General features: G+C 37.0%; 2 protein-coding genes and 2 long non-coding RNA genes across 5 annotated transcripts; 1 reads left to right on the top strand and 3 right to left on the bottom strand.

The window, feature by feature from the left end:
- Nucleotides 1–478: 478 nt before the first annotated feature.
- On the top strand, nucleotides 479–1,499 carry LOC121051956. Its single transcript, XR_005807591.1, has 3 exons — nucleotides 479–610; nucleotides 737–788; nucleotides 1,215–1,499. It is a non-coding gene; the product is annotated as an uncharacterized LOC121051956 (long non-coding RNA).
- A 508-nt stretch (nucleotides 1,500–2,007) lies between these two features.
- On the bottom strand, nucleotides 2,008–3,586 carry LOC112181797 (acyl-CoA--sterol O-acyltransferase 1). Its single transcript, XM_024320198.2, has one exon. It carries the CDS (start codon nucleotides 3,286–3,288, stop codon nucleotides 2,167–2,169), a length of 1,122 nt encoding a protein of 373 aa, XP_024175966.1. The 5' UTR covers nucleotides 3,289–3,586; the 3' UTR covers nucleotides 2,008–2,166.
- Nucleotides 3,587–6,220: 2,634 nt separating this feature from the next.
- On the bottom strand, nucleotides 6,221–19,162 carry LOC112199131 (acyl-CoA--sterol O-acyltransferase 1). The gene is made up of 4 exons (XM_024340185.1): nucleotides 19,156–19,162; nucleotides 18,515–18,745; nucleotides 17,784–18,460; nucleotides 6,221–6,298 (listed from the first exon to the last, which is right to left on the bottom strand). Exons 1-4 carry the CDS (start codon nucleotides 19,160–19,162, stop codon nucleotides 6,221–6,223), a joined length of 993 nt encoding a protein of 330 aa, XP_024195953.1.
- Nucleotides 19,163–20,637: 1,475 nt separating this feature from the next.
- Nucleotides 20,638–23,244, bottom strand: LOC112182276. 2 transcript variants are annotated; one of them, XR_002929375.2, is made up of 4 exons: nucleotides 22,919–23,244; nucleotides 21,713–21,801; nucleotides 21,400–21,612; nucleotides 20,638–20,979 (listed from the first exon to the last, which is right to left on the bottom strand). It is a non-coding gene; the product is annotated as an uncharacterized LOC112182276 (long non-coding RNA). The 2 variants fall into 2 exon arrangements; XR_005804363.1 differs by having other exon boundaries at nucleotides 21,470–21,612.
- Nucleotides 23,245–24,072: the final 828 nt, after the last annotated feature.

Here is a 24,072-nt window from a genome sequence, read left to right as displayed (position 1 = left end):
TGTGGAACCCAAATTGTACAAATCAAGAGGCCCAATTAAGGTGTAGCTTATTTGCTAACAAATCGCTAGTTGACAAAGGTGGAAATTTAGTAGCTTAAAATAAAAATACAATTGTTGCCATTTAAAAAAAAAAAAAAAAATTGATCTATTTGAAGGGTGTATTATTTATGGAATTAGTGGAACTTTTAAATAAATTTATAGAATTTAAAAATCTGGGGTGTATTCAATATAGACTTTTAGCAGTCCATGAAAGTCTCAGGATATTCAATTAAGATTTTTAAGAACTTTATGAATTCTACCAAAGTCTAGGCAGGGCCAGCCCTGGGTATAGGCCATGCAGGCTTGTGCCTATGGCCCATAACTTTCACGGGCCCCCGAAATTAAATCAAGTTTTATATATATATATATATATATATATATATATATATGTAAAATATTCTAAAATACATATATATGTAAAAAAAATGTCTGAGGATATATTAGATTGATATATTGTCGTTCTTTACTTCTTCTTTGATGCAGCAACTCAGCCAGACTTGTCGTCTTGTTCTTCCCCATCTAAACTTCTCCAAAATCTCAAATTCTCACAATCACAACTCAAACCTAACAGGTAATTCATCATCAAATTCTCAATTTCATCATAGCCAACAATCATCATCATCTGCAATTATAATTTTGATTTTCTTGCTCTTCGTCTGTTTGTTGTTTTTTATTGATTTTTCTGAATTTCTGGCAGATTTGAGAATTGGCAAGAAGGAATTTTGAGTCTAACACAGCAATTTCGTTGGGTAAGTCTGTAATTATTCTTTGCAAATTCAAATACTTTTCAATGAATCAATGATTAAGATTTTGGGTTTGTTTTTCTTTACTTTTTTTCCTTATTTGATTCGTCTGAACTGATCATAACTGATTATGATATAAGTGCATCCTTGATTCCTTGTTAATTGTAAATGGAATGGTGGTAACTGGTACTAGTGCTGCCGTAGCGGTACTAGTGATGCAAGCTAGAATTTTTTTTTTTTTTTGTATGCACAGACTACAAACCTAGCACTCTTCTTATTTTACATATATCATGAATATATGATCCACCTTCTTTGGTATATAGTCATCATATTTTAGTCATATATGCTAAATTTTGAAGCTTTTTGGGGAACCAAAATAAGTTGTACAGAAGCATATTTTTGTTGAGTGGGCTAAATTTTTGTCCTTTGTAGGTTATAATATCACGGCTCCAATTAGAAATATCCTTCTGGTGCTCAAAAAAGAAAAGAGAAGCAAAAGAGAGATGCATTGGTTAAGCTTCAAGCCGGATCTCTTAGTAATTACTTCAACGCAAATAATAAACAAGCACAGACTTTAGCTGATGCAAATATACGTGAGAATGAGAAAAAAATTGTGAATATATTTGAAGATGGGGAGCCCCATTTTTGTTTTTCGCCTAGAGCCCCTAAAAACTCAGGCCCGGCCCTGAGTCTAGGAATATTCAATTAGGATTTTTTTTAAAGGAATGAAAGTACAGAGGTATTCAAAATATCATTCATACTTATGGAATTAGAAAATCATGGATAATCATGAATTTTGTAGTGTTAACTATACATACTAAATTCCAATAATTTTCTAGCTACCAAACCAAAGATTGGAAAAAGTCTGTCAAAGTTCTTCTATCTGCATGCGAAGAGGTTGATACTTCATCATCTCTCTTTCTTGGTCTTTTTTTTTTTGTGTTTTCTCTAATCTTTTATGATATCAACATTTTCTAATACCCACCATGTTCATTGTAGTTGTTAAATGTGATATTGTTGTTTTTCAATTGTGATATTTGGAACACTAATAGCAATAAAAATGAGTTATGAAACCCTAAAACTGAAATATTGTAATCGTGTATATAATAAATAAGGACAAAACACTGATCATAATATTACCTTACTGATTTGAAAAATCAAAATTGCACGAATGTTTCCAAATTGATTTTGATAAGAATCATTTAATTACCCATTAGTAGAAAGCCTCAAGATGGTTTCATCACGAAATATACGATCCCACAGCTTTATAACTCCATAAAATGGGAATCAATTAAATACCAAATTGGACAATGGTTATCGGAATGTTCGACATTCTTAAGCATGTCACTCACAACAAAGAAACTTGTGTTACTAAACCAACAGATCATGAGCTAGGCAGCGATTTTTGGAAAGTTCGAGCCACATTCTTCATGTACGCACCAAAAGCAACATACTCTTCGAGCATTCTAACGTCAGCCTTGCTCCGAAGAAACTGCGGAAAGAAGAGCCAGAAGCAAGTCGCAACCACAAACCCAACTGTCAACACCACCGAGACCACCGTCGGCAACCGGAACCTGCCCCTCAACGCCTTCTTCAAAACGATCTCCAATGTCAAACACAACCCCTGCAGAATGAAGAACAACGTAACCTCCCACGTGGGCTTCACGCGCCCCTGATAGTAGTAAATCAGCTCGTGCATGAGCCCGGACACTACGAAGCTTCCCATCACAGCAGGGAGTGGAGCCCATTTCCGGCCAATGAAGCGCGTGGAGAAGTCGAGGACGGGTTCGTATACGGCCGGGCGTAGGATACTGGTGGCCATGAGGTTCCATCTTCTGCCCCAGAAGTCTTGTAGCGATGTGGAGAGGTAGGGCTCGTTGAAGTGGGGCTTGAGTTCCAATCCCAAAAGGGCTCGAGCCAGGACTCCTACCATTGCTAGGAGGAACTCTAGGAGGAGATATATGTAAAGACAATGAAGGACTAAGATGAGCTTTGGATGGAAATGCTCACTATAATAAAGGACCCCTATTAGAATGGCCAAAAGGAAGCCCTTGATTACATGATTCAGGGACCTTGATTTGGTGCTTCTGGGATGTTGGTTTTTCCCATTTTGGCCATTCAGATGGGGTTTTGGTGGAGATGGGTTGGTTTTAATTTGGGCATTTTCAGGTTTTGGAGGTGGGTTTTCTTGGATTTCGATTGGGAGGCAAGCAATGGCCATGAAACGTCCAATCGAGATTGATGGGTCTGAAGCCAAAGGACCTTTGTCAAAGGCGAAAAGCAGAAGCTTGAAGCTGCCAAGCCATGAAATGAAAAAAGCAGTAGCACCTCCGAGATGTACAGAGGAGAGGTGAAGAGGGAGGTACAAGAAGAGACACACAACTGGGAGAACACAAAGGAGTCTGGTTTTACCTTTGGGGACTATTTTGCCAAGGGAGTAGGAATAGAATATGCAAACAAATATTGAAGTTAATACCTCAACGAAGTTGCCAAATTCACCTTCCATTTCTTCTCAGATCTTGATTTCTCTTTGTTGATCTGAGAAAATAGAAGGTTTTGGGGAGGATTAAGAAAGATGAAGGCTGATGAAAAGGTACTTGAGTTGATGACTCATTAATTAACCACAAAGAATCAACTGGTGCTTTTGGAGCGCAATATAGGCATTTGATTCGATCTAAAGCACAAAAAGCTATAACTAGTTTATTGGGTTATTGACCATTGGCTTCAAATAGGCATTTGATAATTTGATTTGATTTGATTTCGTGCAAGAAACTGATCTTCAGTTTGTTGGTTGTTGACCTTTGACTCCATTTTATACCAGTGTGAGACAAATTGGCATTTCTTAAATTCTTATAATCTGGCTGCAAGTCTACAACAGAGTGACAAACCAATCTTGGTTAATTTATTGGGCTTTTGAATTTTCTTTTCATTTTGAAGCTTTTTTGCCAGCAGTATGAGAGCAACAATTTAACAAATTAACCAAATAAAGAACATAGATTCTTTATTATCCAAAAAAAGAAGAACATAGATTCTTTGGGTGTGAGGTCCTTATCCGACCTATCAATTCAAGGTTTAAAAAGATTTCATCTAAAGGATTCTGTTGCGATTCCACTGGGGTTGATTGATTGAAGTACATATCTGCCTCGAGCTAGATAAGATGTGCATAGAGTATGAACTAGCTGTTACATGTTAAATGTATTAGTTAAATGTAATACAAGAGCGTGAAGAGGTAGACTAGACGGACTGGTCTAAACTTCTCCGATACCTAAAAGTTAGATTTTTTGTATTAATGAGTTAGATTTCTTGTATTAATGTTGTTAGAGTAATTATAAGTAGTGAGTTACTGCCTACCATTAATGTTGATTAACGAGACATTTTGTAGAGTGACCTGTGTGGTCGGTAAACACCTAATCTTCAATGTGGGAGAAGGTATCTCTTCCTAAGTACGATGTATTAGGTTAGGGCCCCTCTTGGTGTGGCGTGCTGATTGTTGTCTCCCAGATGATACCCGACTAAGGTACCGTCTTGGTGGTATAGCCCTTACTTCAGACATGGTCTTGCCACAGTCGCTGAGTGTCCCAGATGGTAAACCAATCCTTGTGCATGTATCATTTATGAGAAATTCTTAGGTGGGGGTTTCCCACCACGTAGCTTTAGAGCCACCCGATCAAAAAAAAATGAAATTTTCAATCTTTTCTGAAACTATCCCTGCTTCCTCAAGTGCAATACCCAAAACACCCCCTTACTGGACAGTGATTGGTCCTCCCCACCACGTGTCCTTACGACTGTCCCACGCGAGACTCTCTCATCATTTATACTTGATACCAAGTTGGTACGTACATATTGTAGATAAATCAAATATTTTATGTTTTCAATTATTTTCTTATTCATTTTGGCGTATGATAGATTTGGCATGTCAATTCATTTTGTGGTAGGATGAAACATACTACATATTATTTTACTTGCAGTGTCGACAATGTGTCATCTCTTAATTATTTTTTTGAGATTTGACATATAACATTGTTGTATACTGTCCACGTTTTTATATCTATGTCAGTACTTTCTGGAGCAAGATAAATTATATGTTCAATGAGAATTGAACATGAACTTAAAGCCTTTTGTTTAAGGCTCTTAGAAGTTGGCACTTATAATTTTGACTCATAGTTTGGCTGTCATATACTCATAGAGGATTTAAAATAAAATTATATATATATATATATAAGGGAATGAATATCGTAAATTCGCACGACATCGTTGAGTCATTGACTTAAAAAAACAAGAGCCTAAAATCCCTAAGAAACAGTCTACATGTCTATTCAGCTTAATTGGGGATGAAAACCTAGCAGATAGGGGCATCTCCAGCCCGTGATGTCAAAGCTAAAATGTCCAACCCCATAAAAAGAATAGTCAAAAGTCGATCTAAAATGACGAATGATTGAAAGACGAAAGCTGAGTGTATTTTCAAGTATGCTACCTCTTCACAATTCGCTATAAAAATACTTGAAAATACACTCAACTATGCTACGAGATAGCACGAGAGATATAAAGAAGCTTGCCAAGCTGTTACATTTTCTAAATTAGCCCAAATCAGTAAGAGAAAATGAATGAAGACTATGGGCCGTGGACCTATGCCCAAGCCGTTTCCTTACAATTTGATCCAAGCTAAGCAAGGAAGAGAGAGCATATCCAGTTTAGGCCCAAAGACCCAGCCCTGGCAATGCCGTGAGGCCGAGATGCCTCCGCGCATAATTACAACCACCGCCGATCAAATCACCGTCCAAGAAAAATTAAATGGACTAGCGATCTTTCAATAGACAGTTGATCAAAAAGCTTAAATATAATAATTTAATCAAATATTAATGATTTTCATATGAGAAACTTCTCTTAGCTTGATTAAAAAAAAAAAAACAAAACAAAAACTTCTCTTAGCTAGCTTGATGTTTTATTATCGTCATTGTCAGTTTTTGATTTGTTTATATGGGCTGTTATATTTTAGTTTATGCTTGATGTTAATGTTAGAAACCGAAGGCTCTAATTAATGTTAGAAAAGAAAGAGGTATAATGGAATGATGAGTAAGTGGGAAGGAATCCCATTTTATAGGGAAGAGAGGCTCATTCCTTCATTTGTTTTCCAATGTGGGATACAAAAACAACTATTCTAGTCTAGAAAGTATGTTGTTGAAGGCAACTTGGCAAGGTTGGGAACTTGGCTTCCCGACAAGCTCTTGAGCACATCCGACCATCGTAGCGTAGCTTGGACGTCGGGCTACGGGATGCATATCATCGTTGGGTCCCACCATAGCTTGTGGGCCCCCCACGAGGGTGTTGTTTATACTTGGTGACATAGATATTAGTCTTGTTAGTAGAGGTATCTACAAGTCCCCGAAGTCCCCAAGTGAGAGAAGCTTCTTGGTTCGGGAGTTATAAACACGATGTCATCAAGCATAAACAATGTCCGAGAGGCGCCTAACTCCTACAAGTCTCTGAACTTCATAAGCAAGAAGGGACTCGTTAACCTGTACAACAAAGACAAGAAAAATGCTCATATGTACAATGTTTGTTGTATTGGGCAACGTACATGAGTTGCATTGATATGCATTGGCATATCCGAATGTACGAGGTGCACGATACATGTTGATGTATATATGTAAATGGTGCCGAGTACGATCGGTTTATGGCATATGAGCTCGAGAATGCACATGATTGTGTAAGCATAGTAAGAATGATCATGTGAGGTGAATACGATGCACAAAATGCGTGATGTGCGCAAGGAAATGGACTAGGTTGAGTTGATGAGGTTACACCCGTGAGGCATAAATTGCTCGAATGCCGTGAATGCGAGAGTTTGTAACTTAAATGCGGACGTTTATGTTAGTTTGGTTTTCGCTCGTATTAATGGAACACGAAACAAATTTGATTTGTGGCAAATGAAAAATGGTAGAAGAATTCAATGTTCCATTAATGTGCATTATGCCGAGGAGAAGCGAGTGTAAAGCTCGGGAATGCCGGGAAGTCAAGCGCATGGAAACTCGGGGATGCCGAGAAGGCAAGAGCGTTTGAGCTCGGGGATACCCTCGAAGGTAATGCCTTGAGTCATGAGCGTAACCGTTGTTAATTATGCTGGGTCGTACGCCAGTATGTACAAGTCCCCTAAGTCCCCAGTGAAGGAGGGTTTTCTTGCAAGGTTGATACTAAAGCGTGGCTTTGTGCCGTATATAAAGCATAATAAGTACGAGTACGTTGTCCATCTAGAATTTTGTTGGAGCGAACGCTTTTTCCCTTTCGGGTGGGCCCCTGCTAGGCCCGCCAAGGAGTCCACAACTCCTGGTTATAGACTTCCGTATGGTCGGAAAACTGTTTGATGAGGGGAGCTGTGTTTGAGCAGTGGGTGTTAAGTGGCGAACCTAATCTTTCATACCCAAGCGTCGAGGGTTAACTGCCTGATCAATGGCTGCCATGGGCTGCGTTAACTGATCTCTTTACTCTTTCCCGGAGGAGAAAATCTTGACTGCAATGCCGCGTAGCGGTCATTGTCATTATGAGGTGTTGCCTTACTGCTTGGCGGTTGGTCGTAGACCACAGACTCGTGGAGTGTAAACCCGTTTTAGGTATTTTTCCCTTAGGGAGAGTTTGACAAAGTATGGTGCCTGGAGGCTAGACAATATGTTTACATATAGTGTACGTGTAAATCTTGCTAATTGTATAAAGGACAATAAATGAGCATAGCAAGTAATATATGCAGATCTTATGACCATGTAACGTGCATACTAGATAGTGGCAAGTGTAATGGGCGTCCATATAAAATTTGAGGGTAAGTTCTCCGTGAATAGTATGAAGCATAGTGAACTGTTAGGACTTAGCTAAAGCATGTTGGATATGTTCGAGCGAGTTGGGTGTAGTTGAGTGGGTTGGCGCTGTTCTAGCATGTGGGGCTTGGCTCAAACAAGTCGTGGCCATGCTCGATACCCAAGTGAGTCGTTACCCAAGTAAGTCGTAATCCAAGCAAGTTTAGTTAAGTCATAAGTGTCACAAGCTTCTAAGCATGACATAGTTTTCTTAAATGAGTGTCACATTAAATTGACTTAAGCATGGCATGTGTATAGCAAGTACTTGTAGTAAAATTGCTAATAACATTTTTGTATTGTTGTAAACATGTTCAAGGATCATGGAAATATGTTAAGGCATGGCAATAATATGTAAGCATATACAGTAGGTGTGCTACTAAAAATTGATATAAGTTGGAAGCATGCTTTAAAAGTTATTAGAAACATACAAGGCGTGGCCTTGACATGGAAATAGCTCTAATTGAAGAGCATAAAGAATGAGTTATAGTTACTTATCTTATGCTGATTTGGAGTATATTGGAATTGGAATCAATGTAAGTACCCAAATCATGTTGGAGTTGTCCAAGCATGACGCTCCGTTGCTCCAATGAAGTTCTTTAGTAGAAGGATGATGATTTCTCTAGTTGGAGAGGTGATTGGTGATTATGTATCCTTAATATAAGATAAAGTAGATGATTAGTAACTTAATCATATGATTTGGTTGACTACATGTATGTAGTGGGGATTTCATGTAAATGTGTTGAAGTATAGTATAGTTATGACTTTATGACATTGATTGACAACTAGATGCTCGAATCTCGAGTGTAAATTTGTATTTCATTTGAATTGTGTGAGGCCAAAAGTGAGAATTGATTAACTTTGTGGACATGCCATATTGAGCTTTGAATGATATGAGGAGTCATAAGAAAGTGGCTATGTGACAAATACATGTAACAAAGAGTACAACCATCGACTATGAAGCATATAACGTAAACTCACAGCAAGGCTACTTATAGTTTGGTATTGATGTTTAATTGAAAATACGAACGTGTTTGGGGGAAGCAAATAATTGAAATGCTAACTCAGATAATTGGCTAACCTATCAATTAAGTATATGTGTGTTGTAGTAGCACATGCGTGTAGAGCATATTTAAATTAGCTAGACTTGTGGTGTAAGTGTGCACAAGCAAACACGTGTACTATGTTGTTCAAGTGTGTCACTAATTTAGATCATGGCATATCATATGTAAAATTGAACCATGGCAAGTGTATTTCAGTACCTTAGATGTAATGGCATAGGGGAAATGATTGTCAAGACCTTTGTATATTATACAAATTCATATATGTATTAGTGAGCTAACATCAGTAGTATATGCTTAATGAGTCGCACGTCATGTTCTTGCTATGCGGCAATGATAATTTAGTCATGTTATTTCCTAAGTAGGCACGTAGTGTGCGCTGGTGTCGAGCTATTCTTTGGACACGAAGTATGAATGTGCAGCAATAGCGTATATGTTTGACTCCAGAACATATGCAGACTCAACTGCATATGAAAAAGAAGAGGACTTAGCTTTTTCTTCGAGGTGCTGTAGGTCCAAGCGAAGGCTCGCTGTGATGATTCGTGGGTGTCCATAGCAATTAAGGTATGGCTGCAATTTCTGGTTCTGCAGATTTCTTGCTCCAATCCATCCCAAGAGCCTTCCCAAAAGACGACCCAGCAATCATTGATGGCTATGTGCGTATATATTTGTGAATTGGAAGCTTTGACCACCATAAGAGCTGGAAAACATGATTGAAGACCAGTACTTGGTTAATTATTGGTCAGCGTTGACGTTGAAATGGTTGAAGCTTGATGGGCTGCCAAGTTGGCTTGACTGCTGTGCTGTGCTTGTGTGCGTTATCGGAAGGAGGAGAACGCAAGGAGAGATTGGCGGGGCTCTGTTCGACGGCACAAAGGTGGGGGCTCGATGAAGAGTTTTCCTTTAAGTGAAGCTTGGAGCTTGGCGGCCGTCAACCCGTATTTGACGGTGGAGACGAAGCTTGGTGGATGGCGGACAACGCTTGGAGGAGTTTGTTTGGTGGAAAAGCTTGGAGGTGCTGATCGATTAGCCCTTGTTGTTGTTGGAGTTATGATCGATAATAGATGACGGAGTTTGACGGACCGACGCTTGGGGTTGCTCTCCTTGGCGGATGGTGCTTGGCGCTGAGTATTGATGGATCACAGTTGCTGATCGATGGTGAAGTCTGGGTTTGTCATGGGTGTCGAGAGCATTTGTATCTATATCCAGAGTAGATACTGCTACCTTCTTGACGAAGTGCAAGCCGCAAACCTGCATTGAATTTTGGTATGGCGGTGGTTCTTGTTGGCGGTGCGACAAGAAGGTAGCTTTGATCAAATCTTGGGTGTTGGATCTCGTTATAGTTGCTCCATTGACGTAATGATGACGTGCTATATGGTGCCTTGACGCGAGATTGAGCGATGATGCTGATCAAAGAAGATGAACTATTGCAAATGAATAAGGATGTCGGTCCGTCGTTGAGGTGCATGTCGGTGGTGATCGAGGAAGAAGATTGGGTACACGCCAAAGATGGAGGTGACGCGGTGTCAATTCACTCGGTGGGTTTCATGTTCAATTTGGGGGATTTGCGTCAATGTGAGAGTTGCGTCAAGTGAGTAGCCGAAGGATGTAGTGTTGAGCCGGAGGATGTAGTGTTGATGACGGAGTGCATAAAGGATGCCGCAAATTGTGCTTATGTTTGCCATTGGGTGGCCAGACTATATTTCTGGGTGTCCAGAGTAAATGGGCACCCAAAGTTTTGTTGTTGTTGTTGTTGTTTTTTATTTTATTTTATTATTTTATTTTTTTTTCACCGCCAAGTATAGGACTCTTTTGTGTTTTTACCGCCGAAGATGGGATATTTTGTTGCCATCCATTAAGTGAGTTGTCGGGAAGGATCCTCTAAGTGAGTTGTCAGGAAGGATCCTCTAAGTGAGTTGTTGCCGCAAAGGAAGGGATGGGGCAATTTTTTTTTTTATTGTTGTTAGCGTCTGTCTAGCCTTGATTGCGGTTGACCAGCCTTTAGTTGGCGTTGACCTGCCTTTAATTGGCGTTGACCTGCCTTGATTGGCGTTGACCAGCAGTTTGACGTCTTGCACTGGGGGCCAAAGATGATCCGAGAAGATTGAGAAAGTGTTAATGAAAGAAGATGATGCCCAGTGAGCAACTTTGATAACTCAAAGAAGAAAAGAAAAAAAAATTTTAAGCTTCGTTAAGCTGACTTAACGCATGGTATGTGACTTAACGCAGGCTCTAATTCATGTTAGAAAAGAAAGAGAGAAAGAAAAGACACAATGTATAGTGGTTCGTCTCCCGCCAAGGCAGGAGACTACGTCCACTTGAATATTGCACTATATGTGTTTGGGCCTTGTGGCTCAACATGATTACAAGAGGTATAATGGGTTGATGAGTAAGTGGGAAGGAGTCCCATTTTATAGGGAAGGGAGGCTCCTTCCTTCACTTGTTTTCCAATGTGGGATACAAAAACAACTATTTTAGTTTAGAAAGTATGTTGTTGAAGGCAACTTGGCAAGGTTGGGAACTTGGCTTCCAGACAAGATCTTGAGCACTTCTGACCATCATGGCGTAGCTTGGATGTCGGGCTACGGGATGCATATCGTCGTTGGGTCCCACCATGGCTTGTGGGCCCCGCACGAGAGTGTTGTTTATGCTTGGTGACATAGATATTAGCCTTGTTAGTAGAGGTATCTACATTTGATGTTGCTATTTTTTTTTTGGATTAATTTCAGTTTACCCCCCTGAGGTTTGGGGGTGAAATGATTATTTCACCCCCTCTACTTTCAATTTTGAATTTTTACCCCCTAAACTTTTCAATTTCAATCAATCTTGTCCAATTTTTACTGTTCCGTCCAAATTGGATGTTAAGTTTGACTTTTGAGGGCTAAAATGGTCATTTCAACATAAAAAATTAAAAAATAAAAATAAAAATAAAAAATTTCTGTTTTTTATTTTAATTTTAATTTTTGTCTGTTTCTTTGTTTTTTTTTTCTTTTTTGTTCTGTTTCTTCATTTTTTTTTATTTTTATTTTATTTTATTTTGTCTCCAACCTATACACCACAAGTTATAATAGGTTTATAAAAAAAAAAAAAATACTCTAGGTAGTTGAAAGCCGCTCGCTGGTCTACGATATTTGTGACATATCTCCAATAAAGTGAAGAATTTAGGATATATCCCAAATATTTCTAAAAAATAATTTTATACTTTATATATAAATAAATATCTGTATATCCCCAATAAAGTGAAGAAATATCTGTGTAAAATCATTTTTGGTCTACGATATTTGTGATATATATCCAATAAATTGAAGAATTTTAGGATATATCCCCAATAAAGTGAAGAAATATCTGTAAAAAATGATTTTACACTTTATCCAGTAAATATCTGTATATCCCCAATAAAGTGAAGAAATATCTGTGTAAAATCATTTTTTATAGATAAATATTGGATATATATCACAAATATCGCAGACCAAAAATGATTTTACACAGATTTTTCTTCACTTTATTGGGGATATACAGATATTTATTTACAGATAAGTGTAAAATTATTTTTTACAGATATTTCTTCACTTTATTGGGGATATATTCTAAAATTCTTCACTTTATCGGAGATATATTACAAATATCGTAGACCAGTTAGCGGCTTTCAACCACCTAGAATATTTTTTTGTTTTTATAAACCTATTATAATTTGTGGTGTATAGGTTGAAGACAAAAAATAAAATAAAATAAAATAAAATAAAAATCTAAAAAACTAAAAAACAGAAGAAAAAAAAATTTAATTTTTTTTAATTTTTTATGTTGAAATGACCATTTTAGCCCTTAAAAGTCAAACTTAACGTCCAATTTGGACGGAACAGTAAAAATTGGACAAGACTGATTGAAATTGAAAAGTTTAGGGGGTAAAAATTCAAAATTGAAAGTAGAGGGGGTGAAATGATGACACCCCCAAACCTCAGGGGGGTTGATGTGCTCATATTTTTCTATATTTCTTTACCTCTTAATCTTAGTATTTATGCTTAGTCCTCCTTATTTCGAGTCATTTATGTTGTTATAGTGTTTTTGTAGGTTTGCCTCATAAAGAGAAGAAAAGAAGCCAAAATGAGCTAAGTTGGATTGAAAGACAATGTGCAATCTGAGACTGGGAATCTGCCTGTGCAGAACCACCAACTTCGTCGAATTACTGGGAGTTACCTAGATCGAATCAGACAATGAGCCTTATATCATTGGAAAGCTACGGATGTCTACTTTCTATAGAATTTTACGGATCTCGCTTTCGATACTTCTAGAGCAAGTTATGATTATTTGAGTGAAGATAGGTCGGACACAAAGTCTGCTCGGGAATTTACAACCATTCGTTGAGAACTCAAGTTCCGTGACACAAGTTGGTCAATCCTAATGTTTCAAGGAAGTTAATTCAGATGAGGATTCAAGAATACATGTATTCCTACTTCTACAAGAGATATTTCAAGGTTTTCCCATTCCAAATGAAGAAAGGAATCCAAATCCAAGTCTTACAAGGAAACTTAAAGCCAAAGAGAGCAGAAATCTTCCCTATATAAGGGAGCACGAATTTACATGAGGGGAGAGTCTCAGGAGCACAATGTAGACGCCTAAGGAGTAGAGACGACTCATCCATCTTCCCCATCTTTTCCCTTCCATTATTTTTATGTTTTTCCTATGTTTTACTTAGTTATCTTTTGTTAAACTTTTTCTAGGGTTAGGATGATGCCCTATCATGATTGTTTATGTACTTTGATATTATATTGATGGATTTATAGTTTCTTTATGAAGAATGCTTAATTACTATTTGAATTGATGCTTTATGTTTAAGTTCTTTGATTGATCACCTTAGGGCTTTGCATATAGTAATTGGAAGACAAATTTGAAGCAGAGATGCAATATAATTTGATTAGCTTCTTGTGATTAAGTTTGGTAAATTACATTATTACTTGAGAAAGACTAATGGTTTGCTTGGTTCCCTTGTTTTCTAAAGCGTAATGAGTCTTGCATGTTAAATTTATACCTGAGAAGGATAAACTGCATAGTTAGGATATAAGATCTTTACCCGAGAGGGAGAGCATCATACACTTAAGGAAAACTATGGTCTAGAGTACCTGAGAAGGACTTAGATACGGGAATTATCATCTAGAGAAACAAAAGAATCTGTTAATTGCATTGAAACATAAATATGATTGTTAGTGGTTGATTCTAAAACCCTAGGTTTTATCATTATTTGTTTGTTTCTTTAATTTTCACATTATTTGTTTAGTCGAAAACCTTAAAATCAATATCTTCTTTTGCTTGATTGTTTATGTGATTTTGTGTTTGGATTAATTAGGTTAGGATTTAAATTGATTATCAATTCTCAGTTGGAACGACCTCGTACTTGCACACTATACTAACGACGATTCGTGCGCTTGCGAGTTTTAATTAAAATTTCACAACAGGGGTAAACTGAAATTAATCCTTTTTTTTTCAATAGATTAAAATTAAGAAAGCCTCTTTGGTAAGTTATAATTTCAACATTGTAAAGTTCATGGGTTCGATTCTCACTTACATGTGTAAAGGTGGGGTGGGCTAAGAGTTATTATTATTTATTTATTTAATTTTTTTGTCTTAGGCCTCACTTTATCACGAGACAACTCTGGCTTTAAATCTCGACATGCAAACTACAAAAATGTTTTATTTGAAAATACAATAACCCACTACAAAAAAAGCTGTTTTTACCGCACGTAATTTACGGAGCACATTGATGTACGCCGTAAAAAATATGCTTTTACGTCACACATTTGACTCATGTCTTAAAAGTTATATCAATTAAATATTGATGTGCTCAGAGAAAGAACTTGTTTTTTTTATAAGAAAAGAAAAAACAATTTAGAAAAAGAAGGCTCTTGGCAACCAAAGTTGTAAACAAAAACAAAACTAACATTAACTATCTTCTACACCTCCACGCACGCGGTAAAGTTCTATCTCCGCAAGTGCTCTTTTGCAACCCATTTTTCCTTGTCAGCACGTCACCCCTTCCTTGTATATGGAAGTGATGAATAGATATAGGCATGCATGCAGCCCATGCATACAAGTTTGATAGTACAAGTTTATTAGTTGAAGTTCAAATATTGAGGGTGGGGGTCCTTGAGTGATTTGGGAGTTGAGCCATCTGGATTTGTATTAATGTAACTGAAAGTGAAATTTATAAGGGCTACGTGAAGATGAATATTGATTTTGTTGGTATTATTGTATCACTACATTTCTCCAACTCAAAGGAGGAAAAATGGTTTTATGGACATTTACAAACAAATACATCGATAGCAAAACAAAGATGAACACAGTAGCATCATACCAGGATCAGTACATAATGTCATTACCATCTTCTCTATTTTTTTTATTTGTCTTTACGTATGATGTGCTTCTACAATTAATTTAAATTTATCTCCATTAGATAATTAAGGTATAGAACATAAGTAATTATAATAATCCTTCATACATGCTACTACACCAAGTAGCACCTCGTACGTGTTACTGCATCGAATAATATCTTGTACATGCTACTGCATGCATCGAGTGCTTTTTCATACGTGCTATTGCAAGGAATAACTCTTTCCACGTGCTACTACACCGGGTAATTTCTCGCACGTGCTATTACATTAAATTAGGGCTGTCAATTCCAACACGACTTGAAACCCGCACGAAATAAAGCGGGTTGAACCCGCATGATTAAAAAGCAGGTCGACCGCGGGTCAACCCAACATGACCCATTTAATAAACGGGTTGGCCACGGGTCAACCGGCCAACACAAAGTAAACCCATATAACCCGATTATGTTATACTTTTTTTTTGTCATAGATTATGTTATACTTCTTCTTGAAATTTTGGAAGTTTGGAGTATTTGATCCTACGATTGGACAATTTGAAATATTTTACTTCATCATTATTTGATTTAATTATTTATGAATTATATATAATTATTTATATTATTTGTCTCGTGGATTTTTTAGTGAATTTAATAAATTTATGCATTTTTTTTAGTTTATGGGTCGCAATGTATCCTTAAATGAGTCATTTGATCCAACATGACACGACCTATTTATTAAATGGGTTAAGCGAGTTGGAAACGGATAACCCATTTAGTAAATAGGTTGAGTTTTGGTTTAAATTTTTGACACGATTATTAAATGGGTTGAGTTTAGGTTTATATTTTGTGACACGACAAATACCTTGACCCGACACGAACCCAACCCGACACGACCCATTGACAGCCCTACATTAAATAACTCATCGTATTTACCAAATAACTCCTATAGGCTACTGCATCGAGCAATCCCTCATATTGAACCAAGCACTACATTGGATGCACTAGTTCGATAGGGCCCAAGTAATACTTCACCAAAAATTACCACGCCATGCTACTGCACCGAGCAATACCGCACATATCGAACCCAAAAATAAGGTATATTGTATGAAACAATACTATATACCTGCTACTACATTTAATAATACCATATGATTGCTATTATACATTGATCAATACCGTATATTTGCTGCATATACCAATTAATTATGATTGCTCCCATACCAGACTCTATTGTAGAATTATTGTTTCACTATATCACATAAGTAGTATTTCACCTTTAAAATATCACACTTACGTAATTATAAGTAGTATTGTTTCATTTTGTATAAATAACTGCAGCAAAAGTTTTGAGAAACAAGTAGGGTCAGCAATTATTGTAAGAACAATTCTTAGGTTCACCTATAAGGTGAATGAGCATATTCACTCCCATTGTCGATTAACGCATAATAACTTTATAATTTTCTAATCCAACCATTCATGTTGTATAACATAATACAAAGATTAGCTTTGTAAACAATCAATCAAATTGAAGACCTTTCAGTTATTCATTTCTATGAAATACATGAACGGTTCATCATAATAGTAGTAAGTGTTGTTAGAACCATCTATTTGTTTGATTCAATTAGATAATTAAATGATTTCTGATTCGCTTAATTTTTTACAAAGATGATCTTTAAAGGTTAATTTAAGATATGGACCATTAGATTATAAATTTATTAAATAAAAGTATGTTAATCGACAATAGGGGTGAATATGTTTATTCACCCTGGGGTGAACCTAAGAATTGTTCTTATTGTAATGCTTGTTCATCATTATAAAAAATAAAAATATAAAAACAGGAAAGACCAATTGAAAATGCATAAAGGTGAAGATAACTACTTATACGCTGTGTGTGAATGTATGAGAGTTTTTTTAGGTGTAGTGTCTTTACTTGTATAAAACTTAGAATTATCGATTTATTGGTGTTTTTAAATGCTTTGCTTTGTAGGGTGTATAACTGTATATGTCAAAAGCTATAATGTCTAGGAACGTTAACTTGCTCAAGTGCCTCAAACTAGCGAGAGAGAGAGAGAGAGAGAGAGAGAGAGAGAGAGAGTCCACATTTTAAACCGAGGAAGGGAAAGTCAAGCCTCAATTTAGGAATACAATGTATAAAAATATACCTTGACTAAAACAGTGTGTTTTTCCAGTTAGATACACAAAGCATCTTGGTGTATTCAAATTAAATTTTTCTCTACTCATTTCTAAATGAGGTTAATCAAATACCTCCTAAAAGTTGAGGTTAAGTGGCCTAAGAGTAATTCTAACAGCTTCCCTATATCTTGATTTTTCTCCATTTTGAAGAAAATTTTGGCTGTTTTGCTCCAACAGATTCCTTATAATTATCTCTAAAATAGAGATAGTGATGAGAGAGAAAACAAAATTCCCTATATTTACAGCAATCTATATAATTTTAGGGAATGATTTACGGAATAATTATGGAATCTGTAAAATAGAGAATCTGTTGGAGTTGGAGCAGAAATTTTTTTAGAAATTTTAATTTTTGATTCCATATAATAGAGAAATTATAAAGATGCTGTTGGAGAAGCTCTAAGAGATAAGAAGGGAAAGGTGTGACTGCAACTTCCTGATGCCAAAATAATAAGTTAGTCATTGTGCATCACCCCCTGGCTAATCCTAAAAACAGTCATGTTCATGAGATTCTTAAAAAATGTTCCCAACGCAGCACGAACGCCCTAACATCAACCCCAATCCGAAGAAATTGCGGAAGAAACAGCCACACGGACGTCGATATCACGAATACAATGGTCATAAATCGAGAGATCAACATCGGAAGTTGCCACCTATTTGTTAGTGCCTTGTTGAAAAAGATCTCAACCGCTAGGCAGATCCCGTGGAGCGTGAAGAAGCATGTTACTTCACCCGTTATCGGCATTCGGCCCATGTGGTAAAAAATGAGCTCATGCATCAACGCCGATACACCAAATGTTGCAAGTACGGCAGGTAATGAGGCCCACTTACGACCAACGACATGTTTGGAAATGTTAAGGGTGGGTTCGTATGCTGTTGGGCGTAGAGTACTTGAGACCATGAGATTCCATCGCTTGCCGCAAAAAATTTGGAGTGAGGTGGAGAGGTATGGATCATTAAATTGTGGCTCAATCTCTACGCCTAGCAAGGCACGAGCCATGGATGCAACCACCGCTAGGATGAGTTCAAGGAGCAGATAAATGTGCAAACAATAAAGAAGTAATAAGGCATTGGGATGAATGTAGTTAATGAAATCATAGGCACGTAACAAAATGCCCAAAAGCAAAACCTTAGTTGCATAATTTGAATGCAATATGTTACCCTCTTTGGACTTTTGATGGATTTTGTTTCCTTTAGATTGGTCATCAATATGTGATTGTGGTGAAGACGAATTCTTTCCATTTTGTATTTTTCTGGGTTTGCCTAATTGATTTGGAGGGAGGGACTTTTGGACCTTGATAGGAAGGCAAGCAATAACAACAAAACGTCCAAGAGTGATGGATGGTTCAGAAGATAAAGGTCCTTTATCGAAAGCAAAGAGCAACAGCTTACAGTTTGCAAGCCAAGCAATGAAAAAGGATGTGATGGCTACAAGATGTATAGAGGAAATGTAGATAGGAAGATAGAGAAAGAGGCACACAATTGGAAGCAGACAAAGAAGTCTTATGCAACCTTTACGCAGTGTTTGGGTAGGGGATTTGAAGGTTCCACGGAATTTCAAGATGATGGGATTATGAAGTCATGGGAGCTTGAAGTGAATGGATATAAAGTGATGGAATATACAAATGACTTGTTTGGATAATTTTTTTGAGTGAAAGGATTTAATTATGGGATTATGTATAAAAAATTATTTTTGACAAAATTAATTAATTTTTTTAAGTATTAATGTTATTTTCTATTTTGCTACTGAATTACTGCAATATAATTACTTTTATTTTTGAGCTTTTTACCAATAACTACAAAAAAAAAAAAACTATTATTTACCAATAGCAGAGTCTAAAACTAATATCTCATGCGGCCAACAATTGCAACGGCCTGTTAGCTCATCTTAAAGAAAAACACTCAAATATTACAAAAATTACCAAACATGCCACTCTCCCAAAATCAGAAAGATTCCAAAATTGAAACGGTCCCAAAATCCAGATCCCCAAATCAGAATGGTTCCAAAATCGAAACTGTCCCAAAATCCAGATCCTCCCTAAATTGAAGCAGCAGGCGAAGTGAGGGCGCGAGCCAGCAGCGAACCAAGCGCACGACCCCGGCGGCGAACTAAGCGCGCGACCTTGACGGCTAACCAAGCGCGAGACCCAGGCGGAGAAGTGAAGCCTTTGACTGCCGAGGAATTGGAGCAGTACGAGTCCGTTTCGGAGTCCTCCGACCCTGACTCCGACGACGTCTTCAAAGACGAGGAAGGGGACGGCGACGAAGACGAGGATGATGACAACGACGACGAGGACGAGGATGACGATGAGGATGAAGATGACAACGACGATGTCCAGGAGGTCGTACAGTCCTTCGGTGGCCCTCTGGTTCAGTCAATAGACGATGAGGACGACGAAGAAGACTAGGAAGACGCTGAAGGAGGCGATGACGACGACGGCGGCGAGGGAGATGACGATGACGGCGAGGGCGAGGATGAGGTAATTAGCCGAATCTTTTGCTTTATTTTCCTTATTTGTTAAAGTAGCTTTCAGTACTTTCCAGTTGAAAATTTTCAGATCTGGTCCTATTTGTTGTTTTTTTTTCTATTTTATTTTATTCCATAGAACTATTTGATTTCACTGGTTTTTGATCTGAAAGTATGACCAAATAATTGGTGCTGAATAAAATTGAATTTCAATTTTTTTTTCCCTGTATTTGGTGGATTCTCAGTTTTGTATTGAGAGTCAGTAGCTTTAGTTTTGTGTTTATGGTACTTTCTTATTGGATTGGTGGTGTTGTGTAATGCTTTTGTTTTGTGTTTATGGTACTTTTTTATTGGATTAGGATGGAGCTAATGAAAGCAATGCTGAAGTGAGCAAACACGAGAAGGCCAGACTAGTATACTACTGGGGGCCAGTACACTACTGTTGATCAGTACACTACTGAGGGTCAGTATACTGTTGGGGGTGACGTAGTACTAATCCTCAGTACACTACTGCTTGTATGCAGAAGCAGCAAAGCCAGAGATAAATGATAGTGTCCAAGTTTCATATTGTAATATGTACAAATAGTTTTTGGAATTATTAAATAAATGAGTTGTTTCTACAAAAAACAAAGATGGAATGTAGAGATATTCTTTTTTCATAATGCTACTGACATTCAGCAGTGTTAATTCACGTTATCCAAATCACAATGGCAGTTTCGTAATTTACATGTCAGTAGAAATAATTAAAAAATGGAATGAATCTGACCGCAAGGGATAATACCTTGCACATGGGCCTTGCACACTAGCACATGGGAATTAAAAAAAAAACAGGTTTGCTGCTGGTAATTTATGGGCTAAAAGTGTAGGTAGTGGTAATTTGCTATTTATTTTTTTAACTAAATTATGTTTTAAAATTTTTTTTTGGCTCACCAATAAATAATAAAGGGAGCATTAATGAATGAAATATTGATTCCAAAACTTCGATTAAATGGAAAACAAAGAAAAACACTAGAAATTTGAAAAATGCAACTACAACAAAATTGATGTCGTGACCACACAGTCTTTTGTTGGCGATCTAGCATGCAAAATTCTCAGTTTCTCTCCATTCCAAGCTTGAAGGGTATGTCGTGTACTCGTCTTGCAACCTTTGATCCTTAGATCTTTTGAACCTCGATTGAGGTCCTTGGCTCGTTTCTTTTTGCGATTTCTTCGGTTTTAATTTGGGGCGGCAACTTACAAGGTCGTGAATGTGGTTCCTTTCCATGGCCGATTCAAAAATCTAGTTTTAACAGAAACATAATGAGAATAATGAAAAGAAAACAAACATAGAAAATTCAAAAAAAAATTTGGGTTGAAAACATTATCTTCATTGATTTTCATTATGAAAATTTGAATGCATATAGATCAATCTAAAATATCATTACTATGTAAAGAAAAATACTTGCCAATACATAATTAAAGCTAGCATTAGTACATAGTAGGGAAAAGGGTGCAGACCAATCTAAGACGTAATGCGTATACCTTCTACATAACCCAGTCAACAATTAGCATATCAAATAAACCGTATATTTAATTCTTTATTGCTATAATCAAATTCAAATTATACCAAGTTCATTCAATTGCTACTGTAGGCATAAGAACAAAAACAAATCAAAAGAACAAGTTGACTGATTTGATAGTGGGATGCAAGTCTCATTACCATATCCAATCCTAGAGTAAGTCGAGGGGTCTGCCAAGTCTCATTTCGTAAGTAGTCTTAAAAGTCTTACCCATAGCTGAAAGAGGGGAAGCATATGCAATCATGCTGAAGATTACACACCAGATTCCAGCAACATCGATCGTTTAATCAACAAAAGCCTCACTACATCTGTTCTTTGGCCTTAAATAGCTAGATGTAATGGCATCACCCATCCTATAAAGTGAAAAGAATAGCTCTTTTTAGCTATGACTCTTCTGAAAATAATTCAGGACACTAGATATTAACTACATGAAAGAATCATTCCCTAACCTACCAACCATCATCGATATGGAATGCCGATTGGTGTGGGCAACATAGATTGATCAAGACTAATGGAGTGTATTTTCTCAGAATAATGTCTAACTGTACATGAAAAATAATGAGAATATTCAGTTCTGTGAAAGTGCGAGTATGCAGAACATGATTTTTCTGTTAGTATTGGTCTAGTATAACTGAGCAAAATGGAACTAAAATTCATATTACTGATATTAATGTGTTAATGGCATTTGTCTATATCGGAATATATGCACACAAAGTATAGTACTCACATAGTAACATGCACCAATAGAAAACTCATCAGTGATAACACTCTTGAGAATAGTCTCAAGCATAATCTAGCATTAGTGGCATCTCCTTAACATGTTTTTATAATTTGAGCCTAGAACCATCTAATTCTCCAGCTTGAAGGGTTGCCATTAAATCAAACTCTTTGCCATAAAGAATTACAACAGTTAAAGGCTTGGACAGGTGCCCAATTGCCACACAAACACCAGCTGCAACCAAATCCTATATAAAAACACAGAGATGACCACAATCTTAAACTTATAAGTCTTTGTGCTGCAATAAATAAAGAGTTTCAGCAAACTACATCAATACATGATAATTAAATCCAGTAGCCCAATTTTTTTTTAAAGATGATTTTTACAAGTAATGATTTGTAGTCAACTTCATCGTACACTTATTCACAATTCACACATTTTGAATTCCAATTCACACATTTGTAATCTCTGATTTCAATTCAGAAACTAGCAAAAAAGGAGCAAAGAAACCATATCCAATCCCACCAAAAATATTCAAATGCAGACTTTATGGCCTATCTAGATGATTCTGGAGTTAAACTTATGAATATGTCAATTGGGTTAACTTCCATTTGAAATGTAGATATCTCACATTGAGAAAGAAAAAAACACTGAGCCTTTTTAAGATCGAAACTTAAACACTGAGCTTCTTGTTTACTCGACATGTATGAAACTCAAAACTCAAAACACCGGCAAACAATCAACATCCCTCAAATTGAACGAATGCAAGCTAGCAGGCCAATCACATCAAATTTGATGAAGAAACCGCAAAAGCAAATGAAGAATTATCAAGAATAATAACACATGATTGAATCACCCAAATTGGAAGTCCAAAATCCCAAAAACTAAACGATGAAACCTAGATTACAACGAGAAACGAAAGCCCAATGTGTGGGAGAAACCTGGAGATCAGCGATGGAACTAGAAGAAATCGCGAGAAATCGACGCGTCGTGGTTGTTCTTGGGAATTTCAATTTCAAAGTTACACCTCTTCAGGTGTAACTTAGAGGAGGGATTTGCCTTAATATATATCCTCCGTAAAGTCCCGGTTCTTTCAAATTCCTTCTTGTTTCTTTGCCAAACAAGGCACTTATCACGTGGGATTCTAAAATCTCTGTTAATTGTCATCTCCCACCTCAAAATCTCCTACCCAAACACTGCCTTACGGACTAATTTGCCAATGGCCAATGACAGAAAAATACAGAGCGCCATGCCTTAAAGAAGTTAGTAGTATCACCCTCCATTTGATGTTTGATATTGTTTTTCTTTGTTTTTGTACCACCTCGGATGAAGAGTCCTTTTTTTTTTAATTAATTAAATTATTATATTTTTAGTTAGATTTTTTTTTTTGACTTTGTCAAAGGGAACCCAAAGGCTTCCTAGGCCCAAGATAAACCCCTTCAACGCATGTGAAATGCTTCAACTGTGCATTGCAGCACAGTGCCTGGTCACTTTGACAGCTTCAGGGTTCTAACCTAGGTTGGGGAGCACACTCAATTAGACAATAACCACTAGGCCACTTGCAGTGGTTAATTTTAGTTAGATAAAAATAGGCCTGGCAAAAGAAGATGGTGATAAAAAATAGATGAAGACATCACATATTCCTTAAATCATGTGGTATCCCTTTATTTATGGATGAAATTTAGGTTAAGCAACAAAATTTAGTAACTCTTTAACTAAGCGGGCATGTCATGAGTGACCTTGCAAGTTGAATTCATATCTCTATATCTCTTGATGGGGTAATTTTGCATGACAATACGAGTTGAATTTTAATTTTTTTTCATATTGCAATTTCTGCTTACAGAGTGAGCTAACCCAATTAAAAGGGGCCAATTGTCCATTGCAATTTCGATAAGGGCTTAGGCTAAAGGTTACGTGGGCCTCGGCTGTTGCTTTAGGCCTGATATGTTTTTTTATTTATTTATTTATGCTGTTTGTTTATTTTAGTTAGACGTGGCATTATGCCGGCAATAAGTCCCTATCGAGTATTAGGGAAACGTGGACTCTGTCCCGGACTGCACACCTTGTGTGCCTTGTCTGTCCTAATTAGGCGGTG

The sequence above is a fragment of the Rosa chinensis genome, chromosome 1 (genome assembly GCF_002994745.2).
Source record: "Rosa chinensis cultivar Old Blush chromosome 1, RchiOBHm-V2, whole genome shotgun sequence".
Taxonomy (NCBI): domain Eukaryota; kingdom Viridiplantae; phylum Streptophyta; class Magnoliopsida; order Rosales; family Rosaceae; genus Rosa; species Rosa chinensis.
This window is presented reverse-complemented; position numbering and strand designations above follow the sequence as displayed.

Excerpts from the sequence above, each read along its gene's own strand:
- LOC112181797 (XM_024320198.2), bottom strand. The coding sequence starts at position 3,288 with ATGGAAGGTGAATTTGGCAACTTCGTTGAGGTATTAACTTCAATATTT.
- LOC112199131 (XM_024340185.1), bottom strand. Across the intron at positions 18,461-18,514 it reads TATCAAGGTCCAAAAGTCCC|CTTCACCACAATCACATATT; the intron begins TCCCTCCAAATC and ends GAAAGAATTCGT. Across the intron at positions 6,299-17,783 it reads TTCTTCGGATTGGGGTTGAT|GTTAACGAGTCCCTTCTTGC; the intron begins GTTAGGGCGTTC and ends TTTGTTGTACAG.